General features: G+C 41.5%; 1 protein-coding gene across 10 annotated transcripts in view; it reads right to left on the minus strand.

Annotated features, from left to right (window-relative positions):
- Znf827 (zinc finger protein 827) overlaps positions 1 to 26,318 on the minus strand; it is a 167,012-nt gene that overhangs the window by 44,983 nt on the left and 95,711 nt on the right. For all 10 annotated transcript variants that reach the window (XR_002390576.2, XM_087193346.1, XM_004868913.4 and 7 more), the window contains one exon: positions 13,757 to 13,860. Coding sequence is in view for 9 of the 10 variants with exons in the window: in XM_087193346.1 (XP_087049472.1) it covers positions 13,757 to 13,860 (104 nt within the window). In the remaining variant the exon portion in view is untranslated. The remainder of the gene's footprint in view (positions 1 to 13,756; positions 13,861 to 26,318) is intronic.

Here is a 26,318-nt window from a genome sequence, read left to right on the forward strand (position 1 = left end):
CCTCACACTGTTTCATAAACACTTTATTTTTGACAACCAAGTTACAGAACATCATGTATAGTTCTTTTATTATAGCTGGTACCTGAAGATAAGTTTAATTCATTCATGTTCCTTGTAATTAAAAGTTAGTAACCATATGCAAACTCCAGTCATTTCTTTGGTGAGCTTAGCAAATCCTTGAATCGAGATATATATTTAAGAGACTTTGGTCATATTTACACTTCCTATGAGAGTTTCACAGATCTCTGGTAATAACTCAGAGCATGGTTAGCTTTAAAATTTCTGAAATGACTCTATCAAAAAAATCTTTTCTGGGGTGGTATTGGGAATTGAACCCAGGACCTTTGCACTGAGTTACAACTGCAGCTTTTATTTATTTTTTATTTTTTAATTTTGAGACAAAGTCTCACTAAACTGCCTAGACTGGGCTCACGCTTGCAATCCTCCTGGCTCAGCCTTCTAGATTGCAGGGATAACAGGCTGTACCGTGCCCAGCCTTCTACTAAAATCTGTTCATTGTTACTTAAGATGTTTAGGAGCCTCTGACAAAGACTGACCTTGTATATGATCACAATCTTCAGTGTGTGTGTGTGTGTGTGTGTGTGTGTGTGTATATATATATATATATATATATTTTTTTTTTTTTTTGGTACTGGGGATCAAACTCAGGACCTTGCGCTTTTGAGGGAGGCGGCGGAACCACTGAGCTAAATCCCCAGCCCCAATCATTAGTATATTTATGGTCTGTAATTCAAAGGATCTTTGTTCCTTACCATTTTACTTTCACTAATTAATTTTTCTTTATAAAAATGTTTCATGCTTATTACAGAAAACTAGAATAAAAAGATAAATGGGGAAAACAACAACAACAACAGCTAGAGTTCTCATCATTATCCAAAGACAACTGCTATGAACATTTTGGTGAACTTTCCTTTTTCTTTTTCATGTTCAAATTTTTCTTTTAAAAAAAACATTAATTACTATGATAGGCATGGACTTGAAGGCAAGTCTTAGTATGACACCAGTGACGATATTTTTAAAATACCACATTTTGAGTGATAAAAGGAACAGTTGGGGGATAGACTGAAGTGCTTTAAAAATTAACATGTTTCATAAAAATGAAAAACAATTTGACTGAAAATAGCGTCAAAAATAACTTTCACATACTGAAAGCGTGTCTGCATGTTAAAAGCATTTACAACACACATTTCTTTTCTTTCTTTTTTCCTTTTTATTATTTGATTAAACTTTTCCTCTGGTTTCTCTTGGCAACTGCCTAGACAGTACATACAAAATTAGTGAGCAAAAAATAATTGGCATGAGTCATCTTGGCTTCTAAGTCATCTTGCCACAAAATGGTTACCTCAGATCCACATCAATTAATTCCTGTCTCCAGACTCTAATAAAAAATGGCAGCCAGGCTTTGGACTTAATTTTTTTTTTTTTTTTTTTTGGTAAATCATTCTACCTCCAGGGCTACCCCATTCTCTAATTATCCGTTTCCTGGCCTCTTTCCAATTCCTAGAACATATCTGATTTCCCTGATAACCTTACTAGCCTCTTTCCTGGGACCCACTCATTCACCAATCTTTCAGTTGAAGGTTCCTGAGCCTAATTCCATTGAAGTTAAAATGAAGTGGTTGCTCTGAATGACTCACTCCTGGATACTTACAGTGGGAAGCTAGATTCTGCAGCTGGATGAGTCATTTTGACAGGAAAGCCCCCCTCCATGGGAAAAAGGTACCTGAGCTTGCATGTAACAGAGGATGGGGGAAATCGTGAAGACAGCAGGTGCCAACAAACACAGGCCATTGAAACCATATTCCTTAGTCTGAAGCAGTTTTATATCTTAAGATGGATTTTGTGTTCCAGGCACTCCCTCAACAAGATTTTTTTTCCTCAGCATTTTCATCTCATCCAACTCAAAATATCTCCATTTACTTCATTTTCATGTCTACCATTTCTTTCTGGGGTCATCTTTAAGTATGGGTCTGCCAAAGTTGATCTTATCTAAAGCTCCTGGTATAATCCTCAGGATAGAAGCTTCCAGAGAGATCTGGTATCAAGAATTCAGTATGAGGATATGCAAGACAAATGCTCCATGCTCAAAATGAAAAGAACTTGTCGATGTTTTCTGACTATAAAAATAATACATACTTATTATAAAAATGATAATCCATAAAATTTAAGTAAAAATCACTTGCAATCACAACCAAACTGAAGTAAAGCTGACATTTTTAATATCCTTTCTGACCTTTTTTCCCATAGAATACATACATGTTTACAAATGTTGGTATTAGATTATTCATGTGGATTTGTAACATGCTTTTATATTCTCACAAACTATATGAAAACCTCATTTAACTCTGGCTTCTTGTTCAAGGAGCTCACTGAAGAAAAATGGCTGAGAAGAATTACTGTCTTATCTATATTTTTAGTAGTTCACTTAATCTGCAGAATGAATATTTACTCCAAGTCATATTTGTATTTCATGGGCTGCCCCAACTCTATACTGATTCAAGCCCAAATTATCTCACAGCTTCCTGTAAATATTTACTTTAGATTCCTACCTGAACTGCTGCCCTATTTGGATCAGGATCACATTTAAAAAGAAGCACATTTGATGAAAGGAATCTTGAAAACATCTATTAATTCAAAGATGGGGAAGCTTCTACCTGAAATAATTCCAGACTTTTTAATATCAAACTTAATGACATAGGGAATTTTGTGGCTCGGGAACTTATTATTACACCTAAAAAAATCAGTATTGGGTTTTCAAATTAATTAAATAAAAAAAAAAATAAACAGGGTCTTGATCATTGTTGCCTAGGCTGGCCTCAAATTCCTGGGCTCAAGGTGAGCCTCCTTCTTCAGCTTCTGGAGCAGCTGGAACTACAGGTGCTGACCAGTGTGCCTGGCTTCATTAACTTAATACTGAACTTTCATATCAGTCCACCTGAAGTCTTCTTGTATCTCTACCTCCCACTCTCTGCCTGATGCCCTACAACTTCTTCAGAAATTGGCAGTTAGCTCTGCATCTAAGGTGAAAAAAATGAATGAACACAAGAGCCCTGCAGCTTTTCTCCTGTGAATGTAAACCACTGTATTCTAAAAGAAGTTATTTGATGAGAATGTGAGCACTCCCATTAGACAGACCAATTATATTTATAAAGGGATTTATTGTACACCTTATAGTGGTAAAAGGATTCATTTTTAGGTTGTGGTAAAAGAAAACATCTGTATTATAATCAAAGTATTACAGTTCTCTCTTTAAAACATTTAAATCTATTGTTCTACAAACAGCAGTTTTTCAACAACATACTTTCCCTCACAATTTGCTGAGCAACCATACTGGGTATTAGCTTCTGGTGGAATAAAGACCAACAGGACAGTTTATATCCCACAAGGACTTTAAACTAAGCTGAGGAGAAAACAGGAAATTGTAAATATCTAAGGACATCAAAAGAAGTAGTGTCTAAGAAATTTTCAGAATTCCAGAGAATGGTTTCCAAAGAGCAGAGACCATGGAAAAAAGAGTAGAGTGTGGGGACAAAGTGCGTGTCTGTGCTGTCAGAGTTTAGAATCTGTCATGAGGACAATGGAAAAGGAATCAGGGCCAGGGTTCAACTTATTGAACAAATAGTGTTCAAACTTAAGGTTGAGCAATGAGACATGCCATCGACAGAGACAAGTCCAGCTGCAGGACAGAGATCAGAGTGGGTGACAGTGGAGGCAGGGAGATCAACTGGAAGTCAGTGATGAAGAAACTATCACTTGGGATCGAATGGAAAGAACAAGATTAGGAAAGATCTACAAGGATCAGTGCAGGAGCCCCTGGCAACTGAACGGATGTAGCAGGTGAGTTAGCAATAATGATGATGGTGGGGAGACACTGTAGTACTAATGTCCCTTCCCAAATATCACCTTGCTTTCTACTTCAACACCTCACTGCCCACTCCAGCACCTGCATTTATTTCCCAAGGGCTTTCTGAGGCCACTGAAGCCTGCCTGGCTCACCTGTGTAGCAGACCAGAGTATGAGGGAATTAATTTTCATGGGAGCAGTTTTATCCAATGACTGACTATGAAAATTCCAGCTCTTTCACTCTTTAGGTTGGAAATTTTGAAGTGTGTGTGTCCTACGTTGCTTTCCAGAGTTCCCCAGCCAGTTTTCTGTCACTGTAAAAAAAATCTTAGGTAATCAACTTATGAGGGGGAAAGGTTTAGTTTAGCTGATAGTTTCAGTCCATGGTTGCTTGGTCCCACTGCCTTTGGGTCTGTGGCAAGGCAGCATGTCATGGTGGAGCACATGGCGGAGGAAGGTGCCCACCTCAAGGAGGCTGGAAGCAAAGACAGAAACAAGACGGGGCAGGATTCTGATATCCCCTCCTAGAGCACGTCCTCAATGGCTTGACACTCTTCCACTAGGCTTCACCTTGAAATAGTGCCACAGGCTTATAACCAAGCTTTCAATACATGGGTCTTGGGGAGACAGTCAAGCTCTAGGGAAGTTATTCTCCAGTGGTTCACAATGGTAACCTATCTAATAATGTTGATCTTATTGGCTGTGCCTTTCCCTGCCTCACGTTCCCATCCTTTTGCCTGTGTTTTTGGTCTAACTTCTAAAAACTCCTTCACTGCACTCAAACCTTCATCTCAGGATCTGCTTCTGGGGGAACCCAAACAAATGGTGTTCAAACTTAAGGTTGAGCGATGGTAGGTGATGGTGATTATGATGATGTTCTGTACTAAGACAGAAAAAACAGGAGAGGATGCTTTTCATTCATTCATTCGTTCATTCATTCAGAGTTTTGGAGAGGAAGTGTTTGGAAAGTGTGAGGTGGGTGAAATGATGTGTTCCATTTGGGACCTGACAAATTTAAAGAGCCCCAGGGACCTCTATGTAAAATGTCCCCTCGACCGAGCACCTGGAGATGGTGTGAGGGACCTAGTAGTAAGCAAACAAAAACAATGGCCATCCTCTGGCTTCTAGTTAACATCTTTTGTTTCTGAACAGCAAACTAAGAACAGAAAAACTAAGTATCCTGGTACAGGAAGCGCAATGAATGAGGGAGGAAATGAAGCCCTGACTACCATTCCATGAACTAGTACACCCAGAAAGGCTACGGTGTGATGTGGGGGTGTCCTTCTCACAGAGAGGCACTCGTTTAGCCTACATAGGGGAATACAGAATCATTTGTCTGAATGAAAATAGATGGTCTAGTTTGCGGCTGGAATGACTTTTCTCGTTTTTTCCTACCCTGGTTACTGGAGGGCAGTAGCTGCCCTGAAAAGGAATAAACACAAAGGAGAAATTGCATGAAATGAGAATATGTATTTTTTGATAGGAAAGGAATGGAAGAACATACTGTATATATAAAAAAGGCCTTGTAGATTGAATTAGCCAGTCCCAAACTGAAGCCAGGGTCACTCCATTGCAATTTTCAAACAAACACTCTCCATCATCCATTACATGTACTCAGAATTTGGCCTTTTATAGCACTATTCATTCTCAAAGGATCTAAATAGTCTCTGAAAAAGTAAAATCACAACTACAGACTCTGCTGAGGGCTGATAAACAGTGTTTGGAATATTTTATGTGAGCATATATACATTTGCTCTGCTCAGAGGTAGACACTAGGCCAAGGCCGAAGTGGTCACAGCTCTTGGGGTGGGGGCACCTGGGCCTCAGAAATAAAATTCTCCACCTGGATTCTTTTTTTTTGGTATGGGGCGGTGCGGGGGGGGGGGGCGGGGATTGAACTCGGGTCCTTGTGCTTACGCAGCAGGCAGCAAAACCACTGAGCTAAATCCCTGGCCCCTCTCCACCTGGATTCTTAAAAGGGCTTTCAGACTATTCCCTACTAAGTACAGACAGGAAAGTGTTGATGATTGTCTTTGATATTAAATGACTCAACCCACATACCATGTAGGCGAAATAATGGGGCCTGGCCAAACAATAATAGTTTTTTTTTTTTTTCTGTTCTCTGTGGCTTTTCATAGGTATTTCAGGTGAGGCATCCAAACCAGATATAAATTTCTCCTTTGTAAAGGTAATGACCCTTTTAAAAATCTGGACTTTGGTATATAAGCCCATAATTGCTGGTCTGAAGAGACTAACAATTCAGCTAGCTTTAATTAGTTAAATTTTTGAGAAGGACAAAATCCGACACAAAGCGGACAGTGCCTAATGAAAGACCTTTCTCTACATGCAGTGTTGAAGGACTGACAACCCTTCTTTGGCACACACCTACAATAAGACCAAACCAGCTAGTGAGGCACAGAGGGGGCTAGTTGTGAGCCCGACATTTTTAGCTTCAAATAACAGTATCTGGATTAGGAAAATCCATAACTATAAAATTTCCTTTCTCTAGTAAACAGCTGCCAAGACCACAGCTTATCTCCCAAGTACATCAAAGCAATGCTATATGCAATGTGGAAGAGTTTTCATATTTGAAACACAACAGGAAGAAGAGACGCTAACCTACGCATCCTTAGTTCAGGGCCAGCAGTCCGTGTTACAAACAGAGATGTTCCCAAAACTGTAAGTTGTATAACTGAAGTCTATTGTCAGCACCACCACTGTCATAGCCTGAGGTAATGCACATTCCTATCCTTGGCCTGGACGTGTGCACTTAGCACCCTATCTGTAAATAAGTCAGGTGGCCTCGGCAAATGCAGCAATAATTCTTCTAAGCACACAGCTCAGTGACTTTCCAAAGCTACCTATGCATGTATTCAGCAGCCAGATAAACAAACATTGAGCACTTCAGCTTCCACGAAGCCCTCTCGTGACCCTGCCAGTCACTACCACTACTCAATACTGTGTCTTTCAAGAAGTACTTATGGTGACTTGTCTCTTCCCAAGTTCCGGGGGGAAGGTAGTGGCAGAAGTTTAGGATAAAGACCCTCCACTAGACTCTGATCTTCCCCTGTGCCAGCTATAGCTTTGGCCCAGAAAGGGACCAGAGCTGAAGTTATAGCACCCTTGCAGTTGGCAGAACTTTCAAGATAGAGGGGTCTGTGGGAGGAGCATGGAGACCTTCTAGTTTCCTGCTACTGGAAGTGGGGCTAGGAGGAATCCAAGTTCTTTTAAATCTCAGTCTAGAGCTTTCTTTTCATTGCTAACTGGATTACCATGGAGTTTAGCACAATGCATTTTATTTAATGAGACAGTTTTATCACAACTTAGTGAAACTATTTCTATGAGCCAGGCAGTGCATTAAAAGCTAGTGATGTCTTAAGTGAAAGCAATACTCTAAGTGACTATGACATTACCAGCCATTAAAGGAAGAGAGAAAAGATAAATATGGGAGAGTACAGAATTAAAATTATATTAATACACAGTAAATATTTATCACACAAATTCTTCAAATTATCTTACTTTAAAGGACTAATTTTAATTCCGAACTGAGAGGAGTCGGTCCATCAGTAATCACTAAAATGCTAAACAGGGCATGATGCCTTAGCCTGCCTGTAATACTGGCTACTTTGGAAGCAGAGGCAGGATGATCCTAAGTTTGAGTCCAGCCTGGGCAATTTAGTGAGACTCTGACTCAAAAGAATAAATACAAAGGGCAGAGGGTGTGGTTTAGTGTGAAGGCTCTGGGTTCAATCCCCAGTACTGCAAAAATATAGGAATGAGTGAATGAATGAAGGAAAAAGTAAAATTAAAAATAAATGAAAGAACCAAGTGCTCAGGATGCACATAAGCAAACACTGGGGTGGGGAGTGGGGGGAGCTTGCTCTGCTGCTCACAGGCTGCCGGCTCATCGCCTGATTTGGTACACAGCGTGTCAGGACAGAGAGGAAATGCACTGTGCGCTTCAGGGTTTGAATGCCTGTGCTGTCACTGACCAACTCTATGACCCGAAGCAACTTATTAAAACTTCTGAACCTCCACCTAGCCATCTATACATTGTGGATAATTCCCATGTCTCAGTGAGTTATTTCCAGAGTTAGAGAGATGACATATGTCCAGTGCCTGACAGCTTAGTAGACCCTTGATAACTGTTCATTTTCTCCTCTGTACAGAATGAAATTGTTTCATCAAAAAAGAGTTTAAATTAAAGATGTCCACCGACACTCAATATTCTATTGTTTATGGCTTAGCCTGAATTGAAAAAAGCATTTGCTATATTTGAATTAGGACTGAAGAAAACACTTTGCTCTAATCCAGGACAGCTTTGTATCTCAGTGTCTGCCTGTCTGTCTGGAGTCTTAACATATAAAACTACAACAGACACACCTTAAAATGTATCTTTTATGGCCAAGGATTTAGCTCAGTGGTTCCACCACCTGCCTCGCAGATGCAAGGTCCCAAGTTTGATCCCCGGTACCAAAAAAAAAAATGTATCTTTTAAGACAACTGTCTTACAAAGGCTCTTCAGATTTGGCCAGTAGTTTGGCAGCTGAAGATTACCTGCAGGTGCTGTTGCAGTGCAAGGTGTCATTTATTTAGATTTCAGAAAAGTCTATGTGTTAGTCAGCTCTCCATTACTGTGAGTAAACACCTGAGATAAACCACTTGTAAGGAGGAAAAGTTTATTTTGGCTCACAGTTTCAGAGATATCAGTCAATGGTCAATTGGCTTTGTTGCCTTTGGTGAAGCAGAACATCATGACAGGGAGCATGCAGTAGAGTAAAACTGGTCACTATATGGTGGCCAGGAAATAGTGAGAGGGGCAGGAAGAATGAGAGGAAAGAAGGGGCAGGGATCGAAATATCCCCTTCAAGTACACAACTTATGTTATGTGTCTAACTTCCTTCCAGGAAGCCCCACCTTCTGAAGGCTTCACCACCTACCAACAGCACCATCAACTGGGGACCAAGTTTTCAACACTTTATTCTTTGGGGGGGATATCTAAGATCCAAATCATAACAGGATATGACATAGCACTACTTGGGTTAGACTGATGGGCAAAGCAGAGAAGGGAAAATGGACCAAGAATTGGCCCAGGAACAAGGCCAACAATTTCTAAACTAGTCTTCTGAATTAATGTCAAATCATGATTGGCATAGCAAGTAATAAAAGGAACTAAAATTTCCCCCTGCCTATCCAAAGAATCTTGTTTTTAAAGGAGTGTTAATGTTCTGTATTTTTTCTTCTATATTGGTATATTATAAATAACAACAATTTTTTTCTTTAGTAAAGAATGGGGTTAAGAGATGTACAAATATAATTGCTGATATGTTTTGTACCATTTAACACCAGCCTCCATCTGAAATAACAAACAGAAGCATTGGTGACTCCAAACACTATGAAAGAATCCCATGGAGACACACATTTTCCTTCACACCCACTCTGGTTGTGTTTTTGTTTTTCGGCTTAATACAGATCAAACATACTGTGACTTCAAAATTGTAATAACACAGAATTGAAGCTCCACATTGTTTTGCAGCAGTGCTGAGGCATACTCTTACGTAGTTCCCTTAATAGACCTTGCTTACTGAAAGTTGATGGGAAAATAAAAACAGCTGCAGGTACAAAGGTAATGGGTCTACTCTTTTTAAGCAAGGTCTCACTATGTAGTCCATGCTGGCCTTGAACTTGTGATCCTTCTGCCTCAGCCACTCAGTCACGTGTGGGGTTACACACATGTGCTAGTAAACCTAGTGGATCTACTTTGAACGCAGAATCACTCTTTGTGGCCCCCAAAACACAACTTCAGAATCTTTCTTCTATTCAGGTAAATCTTGGGCCAGTGAGACCACTATAAATTAAACAAAGTACACTGACTTATACATGGTCTGTAATTTCTACCTTACTTATAACAAGAATGCTCTCATTTCTTTTGTAAAATCACCACTGCCAAATGCACTCAGCAACCCATTCATGGTTGATTTTAAGGGTATCTGTCCCCATGCTGATTGCCCTAACTGAAGGTGACAGTGGTTTTTACCTCGTCACTTTATTAAGGATTCCTGATGTCACCTCTAAGATATGCACAGCAAGCGACAATGTTAGGTGTTGGCTCTGAGCATTCTGTGGTTCTCAGGCAAATCAGCCTAGAAATACTGGCAACAACTGAGGCCAGGATACCGTGAAGCTCTGTGTTTATCCTGTTTCTCTGTGTTGGTGGCAGCTGTGAGTTTCAGATGCCATCTGCCAAAGGCACATGCCCAGTTAACTGTGCTATTCTTGATTTCTTTACAGTCCACAGTCCTACCAACCTCGCCTCACTCTGCTACCCCTCCTTCCGTCCTTCCTTCTCCATCAGGCTGGAAATGCAGTCCTAACACACTGAATCTACCTTCAATCCCCTTGGCCCAGTGCTCTTCTGCCTGAAATGGCACTCTTACTCAGCACCTCCTTTGCCCTGTGGGCTTACTTGGAAGATGTTTGGAAGAGAACTTCATCTCACTAATACAAAATATATGTGTTAGCCTCTTGCCACTGTGACAAAATACCCAAGGAAACCAACTTAATGAAGGAAAAGCTTTATTTTGACTCACAGTTTCATGGTTACTTGACCCTGCTGCTTTCTGGGCCTGTGGTAGGACAGTACATTACGGTGGGAGCTTTTGATAGAGGAAGCTGCTCATCTCATGACTGCTGGGAAGTGAGAGAGAGAGAGGGAAGGGAGGGACCAGAGCCCCAGTGTCCCCTTCAAGGGCAGCTGCCAGTACCTAACCTCCTCCCCTAGGCTCCACCTCCTAAAGTTTCCCTGACCTACCAATAACACCAAACTAGGGACCAAGCCTTCAACACACAGCCTTTGGGGGCCAATTCAAATGCAAACTTTAACTGTATCTAATAGCGCACCAACATCTGTTGTTGAAATTATGCTGTATGTTTGTATTATTTGCTGAGGATTTCTTAGAGTGGCACTAGCCATGTTAAGCCTCATTAATTATGGTATCTAACAATTGGGAATCTAAGATAATTCTCTGAGCTGACATTTATCTTTGCATTTTCTGTGGAAAGAGGAGTTTGCTAAGCAAATGAAGAGTAGAAATAATATTTTCATGGTAGAGTTTAAACTGCCTCAGGGAAGATTTCTAAGGACTCTAGGGCTTTCATTTATTACTAACAGCAAATTATTTTCTACCTAGTCACTAAAACCAGCTGTCCTCTTCCTAGGCTCTCCATTTCTGCACAGTCACTATTATTGACAAAGCTCTTCAGTCTCTCAAACCAGGCACCTCACCCTCTGTTTGCTTTCTAGCCCCCTCCTCCTTTCTCTCTAACCCAGGCCCTCGCTGAAGATGCTACCCTAGGACTGGAAGACCCCTGTAGGGATCCTATTTTTCCTCCCATCCCCTCCAATGATTCAGCCACGTGCAACCCACGGTTTTTCAAAAATTTCCATAAGTACCCATGATTCTTTCACCCTAGAACTTCAAGACCCTCAATTACAGCTTCAATCTCTCTGTTCCCAGGACTGGATTTAGCACTGCACTAGAATAAATGTTGGTCTGCAGTATGTATCAGAAACACTTGGGGCCAGATGTGTTCTGGGATTTGTACTTTTTCTGATTTCAGGGACATAAATTGGTGCTTAAACATGTTTTGTGTAATACACAAACACCACCACTGTTACAATGCTTCATTATCAAGCACATTGATATTTTTGCAACAAAATCCATGAATTTCTCTCTTCTTATAAGACATAAATAGCCTTCCATTAGGTATGGCCAAAAACAGTTTGTTCAAAATTTTTTGGTTGGTAAGTTATTTTGGATTTCAGGATTGTGATTAAGGGATTATGTAGCTGTAGTCCATATACAATGGCCATTTATCACTGTCCAGGCTTGAAAGAAACAAGTTCTTAAAGTTCTGCTTAATTAAGTTTAGCCTTCCCCACAATTGGTCCAAATTACTGAGCTTTCCTTATAAGACTGTCTTGAGATTATAAGAATTTCAAGATCACAAGGTTATTCCTATCTTTTAAAATTTTTCTATTTCCAAAGCATTTTTACCTTGCTTATTAAACAAATGTCCCTTCTTAGTTGTTTATTTTAGAAATATGTAAATATAAAGTAATCCTTTTGCCTAAAGAAAGGCTCTGTTGGAAGTACAAGGCATAGGCAGAATGTATTTGTATTAAAAAAAAAAAACCTCAGTTATGCTGATGCGCTCTGACCCAAGAGTTAACTTTTAATTGTAAGTTTATCTAATTTGTAATATAAGTCTATTAAGCAATCAAATCACAGAAAACGTCTCTACACACAGTTAAACACTCTTCTAGATTCAATCAGTAAACCCTTCTTTAAACACAGCCAAGCCAAACACGACACCGGTGATGCACGGTTTGTGTATACACCGTGGGATGCTGGCCGGTGGGTTGCAGCACTCTGACAGACAATTCCTAGGCAGTTATTTTGACATTAGAAAGTCACAATCCATCAACTTAACAGCAGGGCAATAATTTGGGGACCAGGGAGATGGCTGTTCAAAGTGACTCTGTGGGAAGCAAACAGTAGTTCCAAGAGGCCCTGTTTGAGAATGAAGACTTGAGCTAAGCAGAATTTCTTTCCACCTCTAGAACCAGCTATTATGTAACATGTTCTGTGTAAGCGTGTTATTTTGAGGGGGATAGAAAAGCCCTACAAGCAAAACTAAAGAAAATAGACCCTGCCTGGTTATGTGGACGCAAGAGATGGACCTGCTGTCACAGAACTAAAGGAGGTCAAAGGGCTACCTTTCTCCCACCGCTGGTCACAAACCACTTCCAATGACCTGTGAGGCCCAAAGTCAACCTTTCACACTATGCTGTTTGACTCTGCAGTGTAAGTTAATCCCCCCTCCAGGACTCTCTGACACAGGCTCCCTTAGAGACGGGGAAATGCCTGGACTTTATTCCTGAAGGGTAACAGGGGTGACAACACTACTGCTATTGCAAGTCCTTCCTCTACACAGGAAGCCCCGGTCCCCCACTCTGCTCTCCTATACGCATGAAGGAGAATGGTCACCACTGAGTGCTTCTGAGATTCTGTAAACAGCTGTGAAGGAAGACAACAACTGGCAGGAAGTTCCTGGCTGCTCAGTTGGTGGTGGGCTGGGAGTAGGGTTGGGGAAGGATTGTGGATTACAGTGAGTGGTCCTCAATAGTCTCATTCGGCAGCATCATTCTGTGATAACTCTGAGAACGCACATATCTGCCCTGAGGGGCAGCCATGCTATGGGTAAAAGGACAGCAAGCATATCTTTTCTTTTACTCTGGAAAGGAGAAATGAACAAGGAAGAATGGATAGGAAATTATGTATTGATGGCTGAGATACCAAAGGGGTAGTCGATGGATATATGTGGATAATCATGGCTCAGAAGAGACGGAATCCAGGTAGCGAGATTTTCTTGATGAGCTGTGCTGCTTCTATGGAAACCAGTGTGGTCTTTGTGGCAACCATGTGCCACCAGGGTCACAGCCTGCCGACTGGGGACTAAGTGCTCTCACTACTGTCCTCTGGTATCTCACTCGCTGGCTGCCTGCCTGAAACACTGGCAATACTGAAAGGCAAATTATTTTCCGGTTATATTTGGTTATTGTAAAGAAAAATTCACTATATGGATAAAACATCAGCAAATAAAGGACAATGAGCTCTTCAAGCAATAAGCTCTTAAAGCAAAGATGAAGAGGTTATCAAAGTCTACATTTTACTTTAATCAACTTTTGTGACCATTTAAATGAATGCCATTTCTCCATTTCTAAAATCTAGCTTCACGGAAATAACTACAATGCACAAGCAAGTATCTGGAAACACACATTTCAGAAAGGCAACCAATCATAAAAGCAAAGTCAGTGAGGTGTCCCTACCTGGAGTGGATATTCTTCCGTGAAGCGCAGACTCACTGGGCAGCAGATCTTTTGCGTTGGAGGTGAACGGTGATTGTCTAAATGTGTCTTCTGAAAAGAAAGGGCTGGAGGGGAGGAGGAGTGAGTTTTAGTAAATCAGAGTTAATTTAAGACACCCAGAGCATCTGGCCCAAACCAACACATAATACCAGATAAAGTGCTGTATTAAGTGATGTTTTAAAGAATAAAGGATTATGGTTAAAACAAAGAGCAAGTATGTTATATCACATGAGCGCCACTGTACACTCCACCTATTGGTTCTACATGTAGGGTACATAGATAAAGTGTTGCCTCTGAAACACGGTCACATCTGCTGAGGGGCACAGCTGAGCACTCAGTGCTTTCTGGGTGTGTTGTGCCCAAGTGATCGGGTAGGAACTGGAAAAGGTTTATCTGTGGATTTTCCCAGAGTGGAGATGGAAATGCCCTGGCTCACCTACAACCCATCCCTGGATGCCTCAGGGACCGGCAGCACACATCACATCAGAAGCCCAGCTGGCTGGAGCCAGGGGACATCACACTGAAGGAAACAACTTTCTGGTCCTCACAGAAACTGCAGCTGCAACTTGAAACTGGGCTGGTTCTGAAGGAGTTCACAGTCAGAAACAGAGCTGCAGGGAGGGCCCGGGTGCCTTTATGTACATAAAAAGAAGGCCTTGACCCGAGGGACCCTAAGCTCACCTAGCAGCCCAACTAGAACCAGAAATAGGGCCCTCAGACTTTCCATCAGCGTTCCCCTCATACCACAGCCACAGCAAACCCAAAGGTGTGGCTGCCTTTAATTAGAAGGCTCTAAACCAATCACAGGGTCTGCCTTCCATGCCTCTAAAATAAACTCTAAATAAGTATCGCAATCACGCACAAGAAAGCTGTAGAATCCATCAAATCCAGCCTGGAAAATGGAAAGCTCTATTTATATCCAACAGAGAAAATTCAACCTGGAAAACTGGGGTTCCCAAGGTGGAGGAAAGTCCATGGCGAAGAGAGGGAGAGCCGAAAGCCACCACCACCCTTCCACTAGAGGGACAAAAGGAGGTCAATAGAGCCAAGGCACTGGGGTCATCAGGTGAAATCTGGAGGCGAAATGAGCCTGCCCATAGGGAGAGGAATCCGGAGCCCCAGCTGGTGCAGGAGGAAGAGAAGCAGGAACAAAATATGCCCGCCCGTTTTTAAGCCCTGCCCTATCTCCACCGGGCCTCGGATTGGCTGAACCTATGCAGCAGACCAGACACATGGCCCCCTGCAAAACACCAGACCCCAGGGCACTCAAGCCTGGGCCTCTCATGACCAGTGAGTGTTGCTTTTCTAAACATGTCCCACAGCTTTGGTTACTATTACTAAATGTTAAAAAGGTAATATTAAGATGAAAGTGGGAGACTTTTTTAAAAAGTAGATAATAAGAGTTTTTATGTGATTGTTAGGCTACAGTTAATGCAACTTTGCCTAGCATTCTTTTCATTTATGTCTTCAACTCAAGCAAGTCTATGGGCTAGTGGACAATGAGTACTGGGGAGGGAGAAGGGAAGGAGATTTGTAGTCTTACAGCAAACACCTCATAAGCTAGAAGTGCTAGAAACACTTCAAAGGACAAGAAAGCACAGCTTGGTGACTTAATGCGTGCGCTGGAGAGCAGGCAGCTCTGCGTCCATGCTCTTGCTCTACAGCTTGGCAGCTGTGTGACCTTGCAGAAATTACTTAACTCTGAGCCTTTCTTGTCTATAAAATGCTATGATAACAGCATCCACATTTCACAAAGGAGCTGTGAAAATTACGTGTGAGAGTCCAGGTAAACTGTGACTCTGGGTATAGAAACCACCTTGAGATCTGAAAGTTCAGGGGAGCTCCCAGGATTGCCTGAAATGTGTAGATTTCCCTTTGGGGCCACCAAGAAGAGCTCCAAGACGGGTCCTCCAAGGGTACCTCGCAGGAGCTGCTGCAGAGAAACAAACGCCTTGCCTTCATGTTTACCGTAGCGGCCCTTCGGTTTTAGAGTAACTGTTTAGCAAGTGCCTGCAGGATGCCTGGTGCTGGGAACATAATGGTCATTGTCACTATGGCTGGGGGTCTCAGGGAGCCAGAGGACCCACGAGCCAGGCATCTGTTAACCCACCAAGCATGTGCGTGAATGAGAGCTGTATGGGGCTGAGCAGCACAGGGGCTCAGTTCCACTATGAGAGCTGGCAAGGGCTTTCCTGCAGAGCCCCAATGGAGCGGAGGGCAAAGTGGGGTCGTTGGAGTTCCAAGGAGCTGGGAACGTGGCCCAGCACCTCCCCAAAGCGCAGCCAGTCCCAGAGCTAGAAGAAGGCCTGTTGTGTAGGGAGAGGAGGCTGGACCCCAGTGCAGCACCCACAATTTTGTCCCAGGAGTAGGGGAAGCACTGCAGCCTCTGCGGTGAGGGTTGATGGAACAGGACTTTAGTGGCATCGCTGCAGCATGCAAACTGGAGAAGGATTTGAAAGAGCTCGCAGGAAAAGCTGATGGGTCCATTTAAAACCAACCCCAAAGTTTCTAGATGAAGCAGGCTGAGGCTGCCACACCACAGATGGGGAGCAGCCTCCTAGGTTTTGCTGATTAGTGGCAACGGTGTGCTCATAGCTCCACACACCCCAGATTTCCATGATGTAAGGAGCAAGGCTCTTTTATCACCGGACCGTTCGGAAGAGATGCGGTTGAAAGGCAGATAATCACTGAGTGAAGCAACTTTCCAAATAATTTTCTACTCCTCATGGCAGCTTTACTGTGTAAAGGAAAAGATTTCTTTCAAAGGAGCAAAGTATTTGAAGGGAATCATGCTGAATACTACAAATATACAAAAGGAGCGGCAATTTTTTATGGGGGGCCAAGAATCAATGGAGAAACTTCCAGAAGCCAAGGCAGTATGAGCTCTTAACTATAAAGAGAAGATACTAGGTTAACCAAGCATCAGTCTCAGGCCAAAGAGCCCATTGCAGTGCTTAGCATTTGTGCCAGGAGCTGTAGTATGCAATGGCTTGGCAGTTTGGAATGAGAAGGATCTGAGTGAGGCGGAGTTCCTTAGGGGCCACTTAGTTAAGGAAACTTTGTCAAGTCAGTAACATCTCTTGTCGCAGTTTAAGAGCACCACCTGTATGGCGGTTCTGTAAGGGCTCAGTGAGCTATTTCTTAGCACACACATAGTCCACAGTCAATAAACAACAGTAATGTGAAGTATCTGGTGCTAGTTTAAAGTGCTTTGTGTGGGCTGACTACAGTTAATCCTCATGAGAGCCCTAGGAGAGTAGCTGTTTACAGACAAAGAGACTGAGGCACGGTGAAACTAGGTAGCTTCCCGTGCCCAGGCGCCACGCCAGATTTGCATCAGGTAGGCTGGCTTCACTGTCGGCATGCCAACTTGTGCTGCGCTGCCTTTTGTGTGGTCTCCTAACACCTGGGAAATTCTAGACAACACAGACCCACAAGTCCTTCTTGGAATAGACAGAGCAAAAATGAAGAGATGAGGAGGGAGGGACAGAGGAGTTGGGGTGCAACCATTTCAGTACCCATGATCCTAGGCAGCAGAAGGAAATCCTTTTCAATTGACAAACAGAACAAGTGAAAATTATGTCAGTTAGCCCTTCTCTCTAAAACCAGTGATGCTTCAGTTTTCTAGAACTTCTGCAACCCATGGATCTGCTCAATTTGCAAACAGTGTAGACTGTTTCTGAGGCCTTGCTGGTCTCTGGTAAGCCTAAAGGAAAAAGGAAGAGCAATGCGGTCCTCAGGTGTTCCTAAACCTCTACTTCAGCACCAACAGGAGGCTCAGCGTGGCCCTCTGACAACAGCATGTAGCAATCTTTCTCCTGTGCAGATCAGCACTGTATTGCAGGGAACTCAGAGCGGGCAAAGGCAAACGTAGAGGCTGCCCCGTGCACCATGTGCCGCCTCTCTAGGATCAGTGTTCCCACAGCACCGGCCACCTTGAGCTCTATGACCACGTGTTAGAGGGCGGAAGGCCTACACTGTAACCTGGGGCCAAGCCAAGTCGTTTCTAGGATGCTGCGATAGCATTCCACAGCTTCTTTTCTTCAGTGCCTCGTCCGTCAGGAGTGGGAAGAGCAGAAGCGCGGTGACTCTGCAGCTGATGCCTCGCTTTGTGGTGGACAAAGCACCGTGGTGAGTGCACCTCATCACACTGCTCAGTGACCATCACTGTGTGGACGGGGCGGTCTTCCCAGGGAGGCAAAGTGTAAATGCAATAAACCTGACTTTCAACTGGTCACTTAAGTTTGTCACAAATTACTCTAAAAATCAGCCAGTCTGCAGATGTCATGTGACCCGTGCTCCCTGATTCTCCAGTTGCCCGACTTTTGTCATTTTATGATGAAAAAGAGTTCTATCAGAAGTAAAGGGCTCGGGATTTAGCTCAGTGGTTCCAGTGCCTGCCTCACAAGCGCAAGGTCCCGAGTTCGATCCCCAGTACCAAAAAAAAAAAAGAAGTAAAGCTAAGGAAGTGAAAAAAAAGGAAAGAAGGAAGGAAGGAAGGAAGGGGAAAGAAAGAAAGAGAGAGGGAGGGAGGGAAAAAGAAATTTACTTATTTATGGTTAATATCTTTGGTAAAAAGGTAGTAGAACAGGAGGTTGAAACTATTACCAAATGAGCCAGGGGGTCATCACTTATTCAACAAAATCACCATCTACTACAACACACAGTACTTCCTTTGGCCTTGGACACCAACAGGCTACCCAGAAGACTTAGCTAACTCATTTACATTTACCATAAATATTCAGTAGCAGCATCTGGGACTTGTTGGTACGCAATTCGAACAGCCCAAATTCTCAATTACTTTTACTGTGTTTTGTTATTTAGAAATGACATATTATAAAACTTTTGTCTGAGTTTCTTATCTGAGTAAAAGTGAAACAGACATTGAATGTGTGTGTGTGTATATATATATATATATATATATATATTTTTTTTTTTTTTTTTTTTTTTCTGTAGAAAACCTAGAGGCTAAGATAGGAAGGGGCAGAATTGCTATTGAGCCTGGACAATTTCAGGCCTTGGATAGTACCGGCCCCAGTGTTGGGTCAACAGCACAGGGCTGCAAAAAGAACGATTTACAATAAATAATAAAATACTCTATAAAAGATTATGGCTCTAAATAGTGATACATTTTCCTAAGCACCAACTGTGGCAAAAATATTTCCACCTTTAATATCTGAGGGCCAACGGGGAGCTTTGCTTCAAGCAAAGCAGAAAGCCCATCTCCTTAAACTCCCCGCCAGAGGACACCAAAGTGTGACAACAACAACAAAACAAAACAAGAAGAAAAAGGTAAAGAAGGTGGATGCAGTCTAGGAAAGTTCAGAAAATAACTTCACGTTAATTAATGATACAATAGTTTTAAAAGTGCAACATGAAAGGAATGATGTCCTTTTCCTTCTAAAAGACATTAATAACTCTTGGGTCTGAACTTGGGAATGGCAAAGAGAAAAGAAAGACGAAACTGGGAATAAAAGACTGCTCTGTAATGAATTTTTTAACTTGGAACTCACAGGGACCTAGGTAGATTAAAGAGGAAAAACCTATTAAATGTACAAGACAAATCATCCTGTAGTGATGTCCTGACTTCCAGCTGCACAGGGACAAGATATTTTTAGTGAATGGGGAAAAGTGTATTTTCAAGTAAAAGTACTTGATTATCTGTTTGGCTATGTATCATATGATATAAAAGGGCTTCCAGACTTTTTCTCCCAAAGGGTTGGATAAAATCTGTCCAAAAGAATTTGGGTTAATTATTCCTTTCTTTTATTGTAAGGATGTCTGAAGAACAAATTATCTGATGTGGATATGTCTGAGAAGCTGTATCTTGCTAAGAGCCCATGGCCCCAGCCTGGGATGGAAAAGCTCTTTGGGACCCATGTCTGTCCTCCCGAGCAGACCTCAGCCCCTGGGCCATCTCACCAGGTGGCTTTGATCCCTCCTTTGAGAAGGGTCTTCCTCCTCTCTACTAAGTTCCAATTAGCAACTCAAAATACCACAGTACTGGTTTCTGGTATTGATACTGGTTATTCTTGAAGAACTGAAATGCCAACATTAGGCTAAAACCATTGAACTGGTATTTTAAAAGTTCAGTTCTGAATTACCAAGACCTTGAGATGTGCACACAGCTTTGTTATTTTGAAACAAACAGGAAGTCATAGTTGAGAAAACAACCTTCCATTTTTCTAAAAGCCATAAGAGCCAGGTGATGGAGCAAAGTTATTACAAGAACAAATCTTACACAAGTTCAAAAATTTTCTGAATATGTGGATATGGATATGACCAAATTAAAATAGAAATAGGTAGCTCCTGTATGGAATCTCCTTGTCTATGTAATGAAACTAAAATAAATGAGAACAAACTGGAAATGTCCTTGAAGAAAAATTAGAGCTCACTATCAACAGATTACATTCTTTTCCAAAGAACAAAATAGTTTTTTTTAAAGCTTCTTAAACATACCAAATAAAAAGATGAGGGTATTTGAAGATAAGGAATAAGAGAAATATTTGGATTAGTTGTGAGCATCCTCTCCACATTTCCTCTAGGAATTTAAAGGCAGAAGAAACTTTTGGGGATGCTCAACAGCTGGCATGAAAATATGCTCTCAATTCCAAAACAAAAGGACTATCACACTTTTGTTTTAGTTTCCATTTTAAAAAATGATTAAATAACATTACAAGTTGGGCCCCTTATCAAAAATGCTTGGGATCAGAAGTATATTTTGGAATATCTGCATATAGAGAATGAGATATCTTGGAGCTGGAACTCAAGTCTACCCACAAAACTCATTTGTTTTGTATCTATCTTTATAAGCCTGAAGGTGACTGTGTACTTGTGTTTGACTGCAACCTGTCACATGAGGCCAGACTGGAATTTTCCATTTGTGGCAACATGTCAGGGCCCCCAAAGTTTTGAATTTTGGAGCATTTCAGATTTTTGGATTACATATATCCAACTAGTATTTTATTTTCAATTTAATTTCCATGATGAAAGTAATTTTCTTCATTTTTTGGTAGTGCTTATTTAGTTTTAAAATATATTACTTTCCTTGATTAATTTATTAGCTAATAATTTCAAATAGATGTTTAGTATTTCTTTATACTTAAACATTTATGTTTGGCAGCATATTTATAAATGATGGTATCTGAAGTTCAAAAGGTAACCTAAAATGTAAGAAAAGTTGTAATGGTATTCATGAATGACGTCCTTCCCTTCCCACTACCATAGAAACAAGGAGGACTCCTCTTCCCGAATGATTTCATTTATTTATTTGCTGTAATGAAAAGAGCCTTGAGTGGCAGGTCTAGGGATGTGGGGGAAGACAAGCGTGCCCAATATTAAAAATGACTGCTAGTCTCTGCCCTGAAGAGACTATCTGGCCATCTGAGACAGAAAGTTCCTTATTCAAACTTAAAAGGCACAGAGGCCTCCTATGACCCCCGTGGGCTGGACCTGGAGCCAGGTCAGTGCTCAAGTTGGGCTCACACATTTTCAAAGAAAGAGGGACTGTAGTGAGTCGAGCTGGAATTAATCTCTAGGCTTTGGCAAGCGTCAGCTGGGACGTTTATCTAAACACTGAGGCTGCCCCTGTATATTTGGCGGGTTTCTACACAGGGCTTGTGGGCAGAAGGAACCAAGGCCAGGCCATCATTCAGGCACCGGCATGTCTTCTTTCCTGTTTGGAGGTGACAAGGAAGCTAAGGTGTGTTTTCTTCTCTGCCTGTTTTACTGATGTGGCTGGGGATTTGGCTAGTGTCGATCAAACAGAAATTTCTCAATAGGTAAAAGGTAAAAAAGTTCGTTTTGTAAGGCAAGAATGGTATCGTGGAAAATATAGAGATACATCAAAGAATCTGGGAGTGAATCTATCTGAGATGTGATATAAAATACACTATAGGGGCTGGGAGCACAGCTAAGTGGTAGAATGTTTACCTGGTATGTGTGAGGCCTGGGTTAAGTCCCCAACAATGTAATAGATGGATGGATGGATGGATGGATGGATGAATGAATAAGAAATAAGTAAATAGGAAAGGGCATGGTGAAGCAAGCAAGACAGATGCTAATTGTTCAACTGAGGTGGTGCAGATAGGGTGATTTGTTATTTTATTCTTTCTACTGTTTTAAAGTTTATCATAATGAAAAAATCAATAGCAACAACCAAAACAAAAAAAAAATCCAACTAAAATAAACCACTAAATGGTATAATACCAGTAAAAAAATACAAAAGAACAAATACACACTTTACCCTAAAACTAAATGATTAATATCACTAAAAATCAATAGATTAAAAAGTTTTAACTGTAACATGTCTTTAAATTCTCTGATTGGCAAAAACATTTTTTTTAAATGATAATGCACAGGGTTGGTCAGAAGTTTGAAATAATCTCTGTTTCTGTCTCACATTAGCTCCTGGTAAATTGTAGATTGGATCTTTTTGGAAGTCAGTTTGACAATTTGCAGCAAAAGCCTGAACAATGTAAGTCCTTTTTGGAGTCCTTTTATCCCAGCATTGTTCATAAATGCAACAGCTGGGGGGGATGTCCTTGAGATCCAATAACAGGGGACTCATTAAATATGTTATGACACCATGCAAATAATGAATACTACACAAACACTAGAACAATACTGAATTATGTTGACTGCCATGGAAAAATGTTCATAATGTATTGCCAGGTGAAACAAGAAAGATTATGAAACTATATACATAGTAGGGCCCAATTTTTATAAAATAATATAGATATATAAATAGAAATCCAGCAAGGATCCATACCATCTCTTTAGCAGCAGCTCTCTCGGCAGTAGGATTATAAGGGAGATTTTCCTTCTCTGGAAGTCAATTATCTTGAAAACTTAAAAAACAATGAAGTTTCACTATTTAGGGTCCTTTACTTTTGAAGACACTCAGTTTTTCAAAGAAATTGTATCTAAACTGGGACCCTCAGAGTCAGTCTGCCTCAGATTCAGAAGTCCAGAAGCTGTGGGAGGAAGAGGTTGTATAAAATATGGTAGAGGAAACACAGAGCATGTTAGGAAAAAATATATATCAGCAATGCTTTGTATTTTCTTCTTAGGAAAATACAATGCCTTCTCTTTAAGGTTGTCTTAGAGGAGGCCAATGCGTACAACCTAACACCAAGTGTGCAGGAAACCAGTTCCGGTTGCTGGGCTTCAGCATTCATCCACTGGAGAGCCAGGAAACTTCTCAGGACAGGGAGCACAATGCCGGGCCTTGTGAGGGCCGCTGCAGCGGAGAGCCCAGACGGTGGGAGCCAGAGCCAACCTCGAAGCCCAAGGAAGTGAACCCTACGAGTCACATCCTCGAAATGTCAGCCTCGGAGGGCCCTGGAGTTGCCGCAGGAGTCGACTTCTCCCAGAAACAAGGGCAGTGGGCTCTCTGCGGAGGGGTGACAGATGCCCCAGTCCTCCCTGCAAGGATGCAGGCCTCTTTGTTGTGTGACACATAGGTGCCCTCCCAGCCTGCTGCCTTGCGCAGGAGGGCCACTTCCTCCCTAAACAGAGGCCTGCCCTCCCATCTGCCCTATTTCTGGTGACAACTGTGGAGACACTCTGGAGGGAAAATCTCAGAGAAAAGGACAAAAGCCAGCACCTAAGCCACATACACCTTTCGGTTTCATTACCTCTGCATACCCTTATAGCTGCATAGTGAAAGGCAGCAGCCAAGAAGACATGCTTGGCTCTCTCCATAGAGACCAACAAACTAACACTCCATTCCTGACCATCATGAGTTATACAGACAAGACAGAAGACTACTGCTGGCCTGTAATCCCAGCACTCTTTGGGGCTGACACCAGAGGATGGCAGGTTTGAGCCCAGCCTGGGCAACTTAGCAAGACCTTGTCTCAATAAAATTCCAATATCTCAAAACAAAACAAAAAAATCAGACTATTACAAGCCAGTAGAAAGGTGGAAGAATTCTATGGGAAATGAAGAAAAGAAAGTCACAGCCCTCTTCAGATCCTAAAAAGGAAATTTAAATTGGCTCCTTCAGAGTAACACCACACCAAAGGGTTCTGGGAACATGTTATTTCAACCTAGTGATCCAGTATAGTTGCCACAAACAGGAGGAAAATGGCAGAAGGTGACCGCTATAGGACAATAGTGTATAGGAATAGACAAAAGCACCGAGAAAGGCTTGGTGAAATGAGAAGGGGGAAAAACCCAAATGCCAACAATGCACAAAGCAGTTTCAGGCTGTGCATGTGTGTGTGCATGTGTGCGTGCGCGCGTGTGTGTGTGTGTGTGTGTGTATGATAATCCACTGTTTTTAAGAAGGAGTTTTAAGTTTTGGAAAAATGAAAACTTAAGGATAAGTTGAAAAGGATGTATTTCCAGTGAAAATGCTCAGAAGTCAACATGTGTCAGGGCAGTTGCAGACAGTGGTGCAGATGAAGGAGTAACTTCTACGGGAGCATGATTAACATTACAGACATCAAAGGTTTAAATATTAATTGTGGCAGTGTTCCATTAGATGGCAGTGTACTGAGAAAGGGCATCTTCGTAAAACCAGCAATGGTACCACATGGCCCCAAACCTGGACTTCACCAAAAATGGAAATAACCAAATGTCCTAATCAAAGGGGCACCATGAAATCAGAGGTAATTTCCATTTTTTAGAACTAGAATTCTCAGTTCATTTAATTTTAATGTCACAAAATAGGAAGGATAAAGAGACTATATGGAGAGTGCCTCAAAAATTATGAATTTCATTTGCCCTGTCTCGTTTCTTTTCTTAATTGCTTCTAATTCAGTGTTCTCCAAAAGTAATCTTTGACTTTTTAAGGTAATAGAGCATTATTCTCTTATGCTCTCCAAAGAAATGAAAAGGGGAAATTGCATGCACTGAGGCTGCACATCATGCTTTTACAAATTTGTGCAATTTCTATTACCAAATCATAAATATTTAAGGGCATGCGTCCAAACCATCACACAGGAAAATTCTACGTTGGACATTTTCAAGTGAATATGTCTTTTAGTAAACACTGTGCCATTATCTAAATCATAGAAAAATGGCCCACATTTCAGATTCTGAAAATTGGGTAAATTAAATGTTGGTTTGCACAGCATGAGGTAAGTCTATCTTCCCCTAATTTTCCCACTTCTGCTTTTTTGTCGAGTAATGGAGAAAGGGTCAATTCAAGCAAACACTCCTTGCTTTTGGAAAAAAGCAAGCCAGGTGTGAGAAGTTTTTCTTATAGTCCTGTAATCTTATACCCCCACAGACACTGAATTATTAATGGGGAGAAGAGAGAACAAATAACCTAGAGAGGGTTCTTGGCAGCCATTGTTTGAAGTTCACGGTGTTACACAACATTGAGCATGTCCAATTCACCTGCCAGGAGCTATCTGATTCTTACTCTAGGGTTCCATTTTCCTACTTCGATCTTATCCAGCATCAGGCTGGGCGATGGTCCATGTCAAAAGATGTAGATCTTCTCTTTATACCATTAAACTTTGGGATCTGGTTATGATATCATGCCTCATGGGTTTTCATCTACCAAGTGATCATAAGAGCTGGTTATCTGTTCCCTACAGAATCTAGGCTTGTGCTAGGAAAGGAAACAGAAAAATTGGGATTTTATTAGTCTCATAAGTGTTCTGTCCTTCTGTCCTCCCGAGCCTGGCCAGGACTCTCCCCTCATCTCATTTGTCAGAAAGAATGGCATTAAGAACACTCGGTCCATATGCTATTTCAAAGGAGACACACTGCCTTCTTTCCTCTTGGCTTGAAATTTCTAGACTCTGAGGTTAAACAGGCACAGGACTGCTGTTTTGGCATTTATAGTGAAGTTTCAGCTAAGGAACTGATTCAACAGAGGTGCCTTTACAAGGGCACAGACAAGGGCAGAGGGACAAGGTCAAGGCACTGGTGAGCAGGACCACATGATCCAATCATTCCAGCTGCTAAGTAAATTGATTTTTCTGCCTGGCTACATGGTGCTCTTTGGTGGATTGTTTTTCTCCTTTACTTTTGGGGAGATCATCCTCATGACTTTAAATTAAAGCCCGCTGACTTTAAATTCTTAGATTAAAAAAAAAAGCATTCTCAAACAAGTTTTTAAAATGATGTCTGGGATCTATTTCAAAATAATCTGCCCTTCATAATTAAACTGTCTTAAATGTACCTAGCAACTTAGGAAAATTCCGAACTTGACTCCAATCATGAGCCTTTGTTCTGAACAGTCAACTTTTTCTAGGATGTCAAACAAAGAATTGAAATTATGGACCAAATAGCCTACTAAGTACTTAAAAATCTGCAACTCTGGAGGTTTGATGCAAATCTTTTTGAAATGTACCACAAGTCATAAAATATAATCTATATATTGACCTTGTGCACACAAGATAAATTCCTTTAAAAACCAGAATCAGAAAAGGAGAGAGAGAGACAGGCAGACAGAAAGTGTGTGCATTTTTTTCTGTCTCTGATATCAGTTAAAGGCAACCTTTTGGCATAAAGCAGCTTGATTCTATTCTATTGAGGGAGTGGGGTGAAAGGTAAAACATCA

This window comes from Heterocephalus glaber, unplaced genomic scaffold, assembly GCF_053883595.1.
Source record: "Heterocephalus glaber isolate CG9 unplaced genomic scaffold, H.glaber_assembly_v1.0 deba00001587, whole genome shotgun sequence".
Classification (NCBI taxonomy): domain Eukaryota; kingdom Metazoa; phylum Chordata; class Mammalia; order Rodentia; family Bathyergidae; genus Heterocephalus; species Heterocephalus glaber.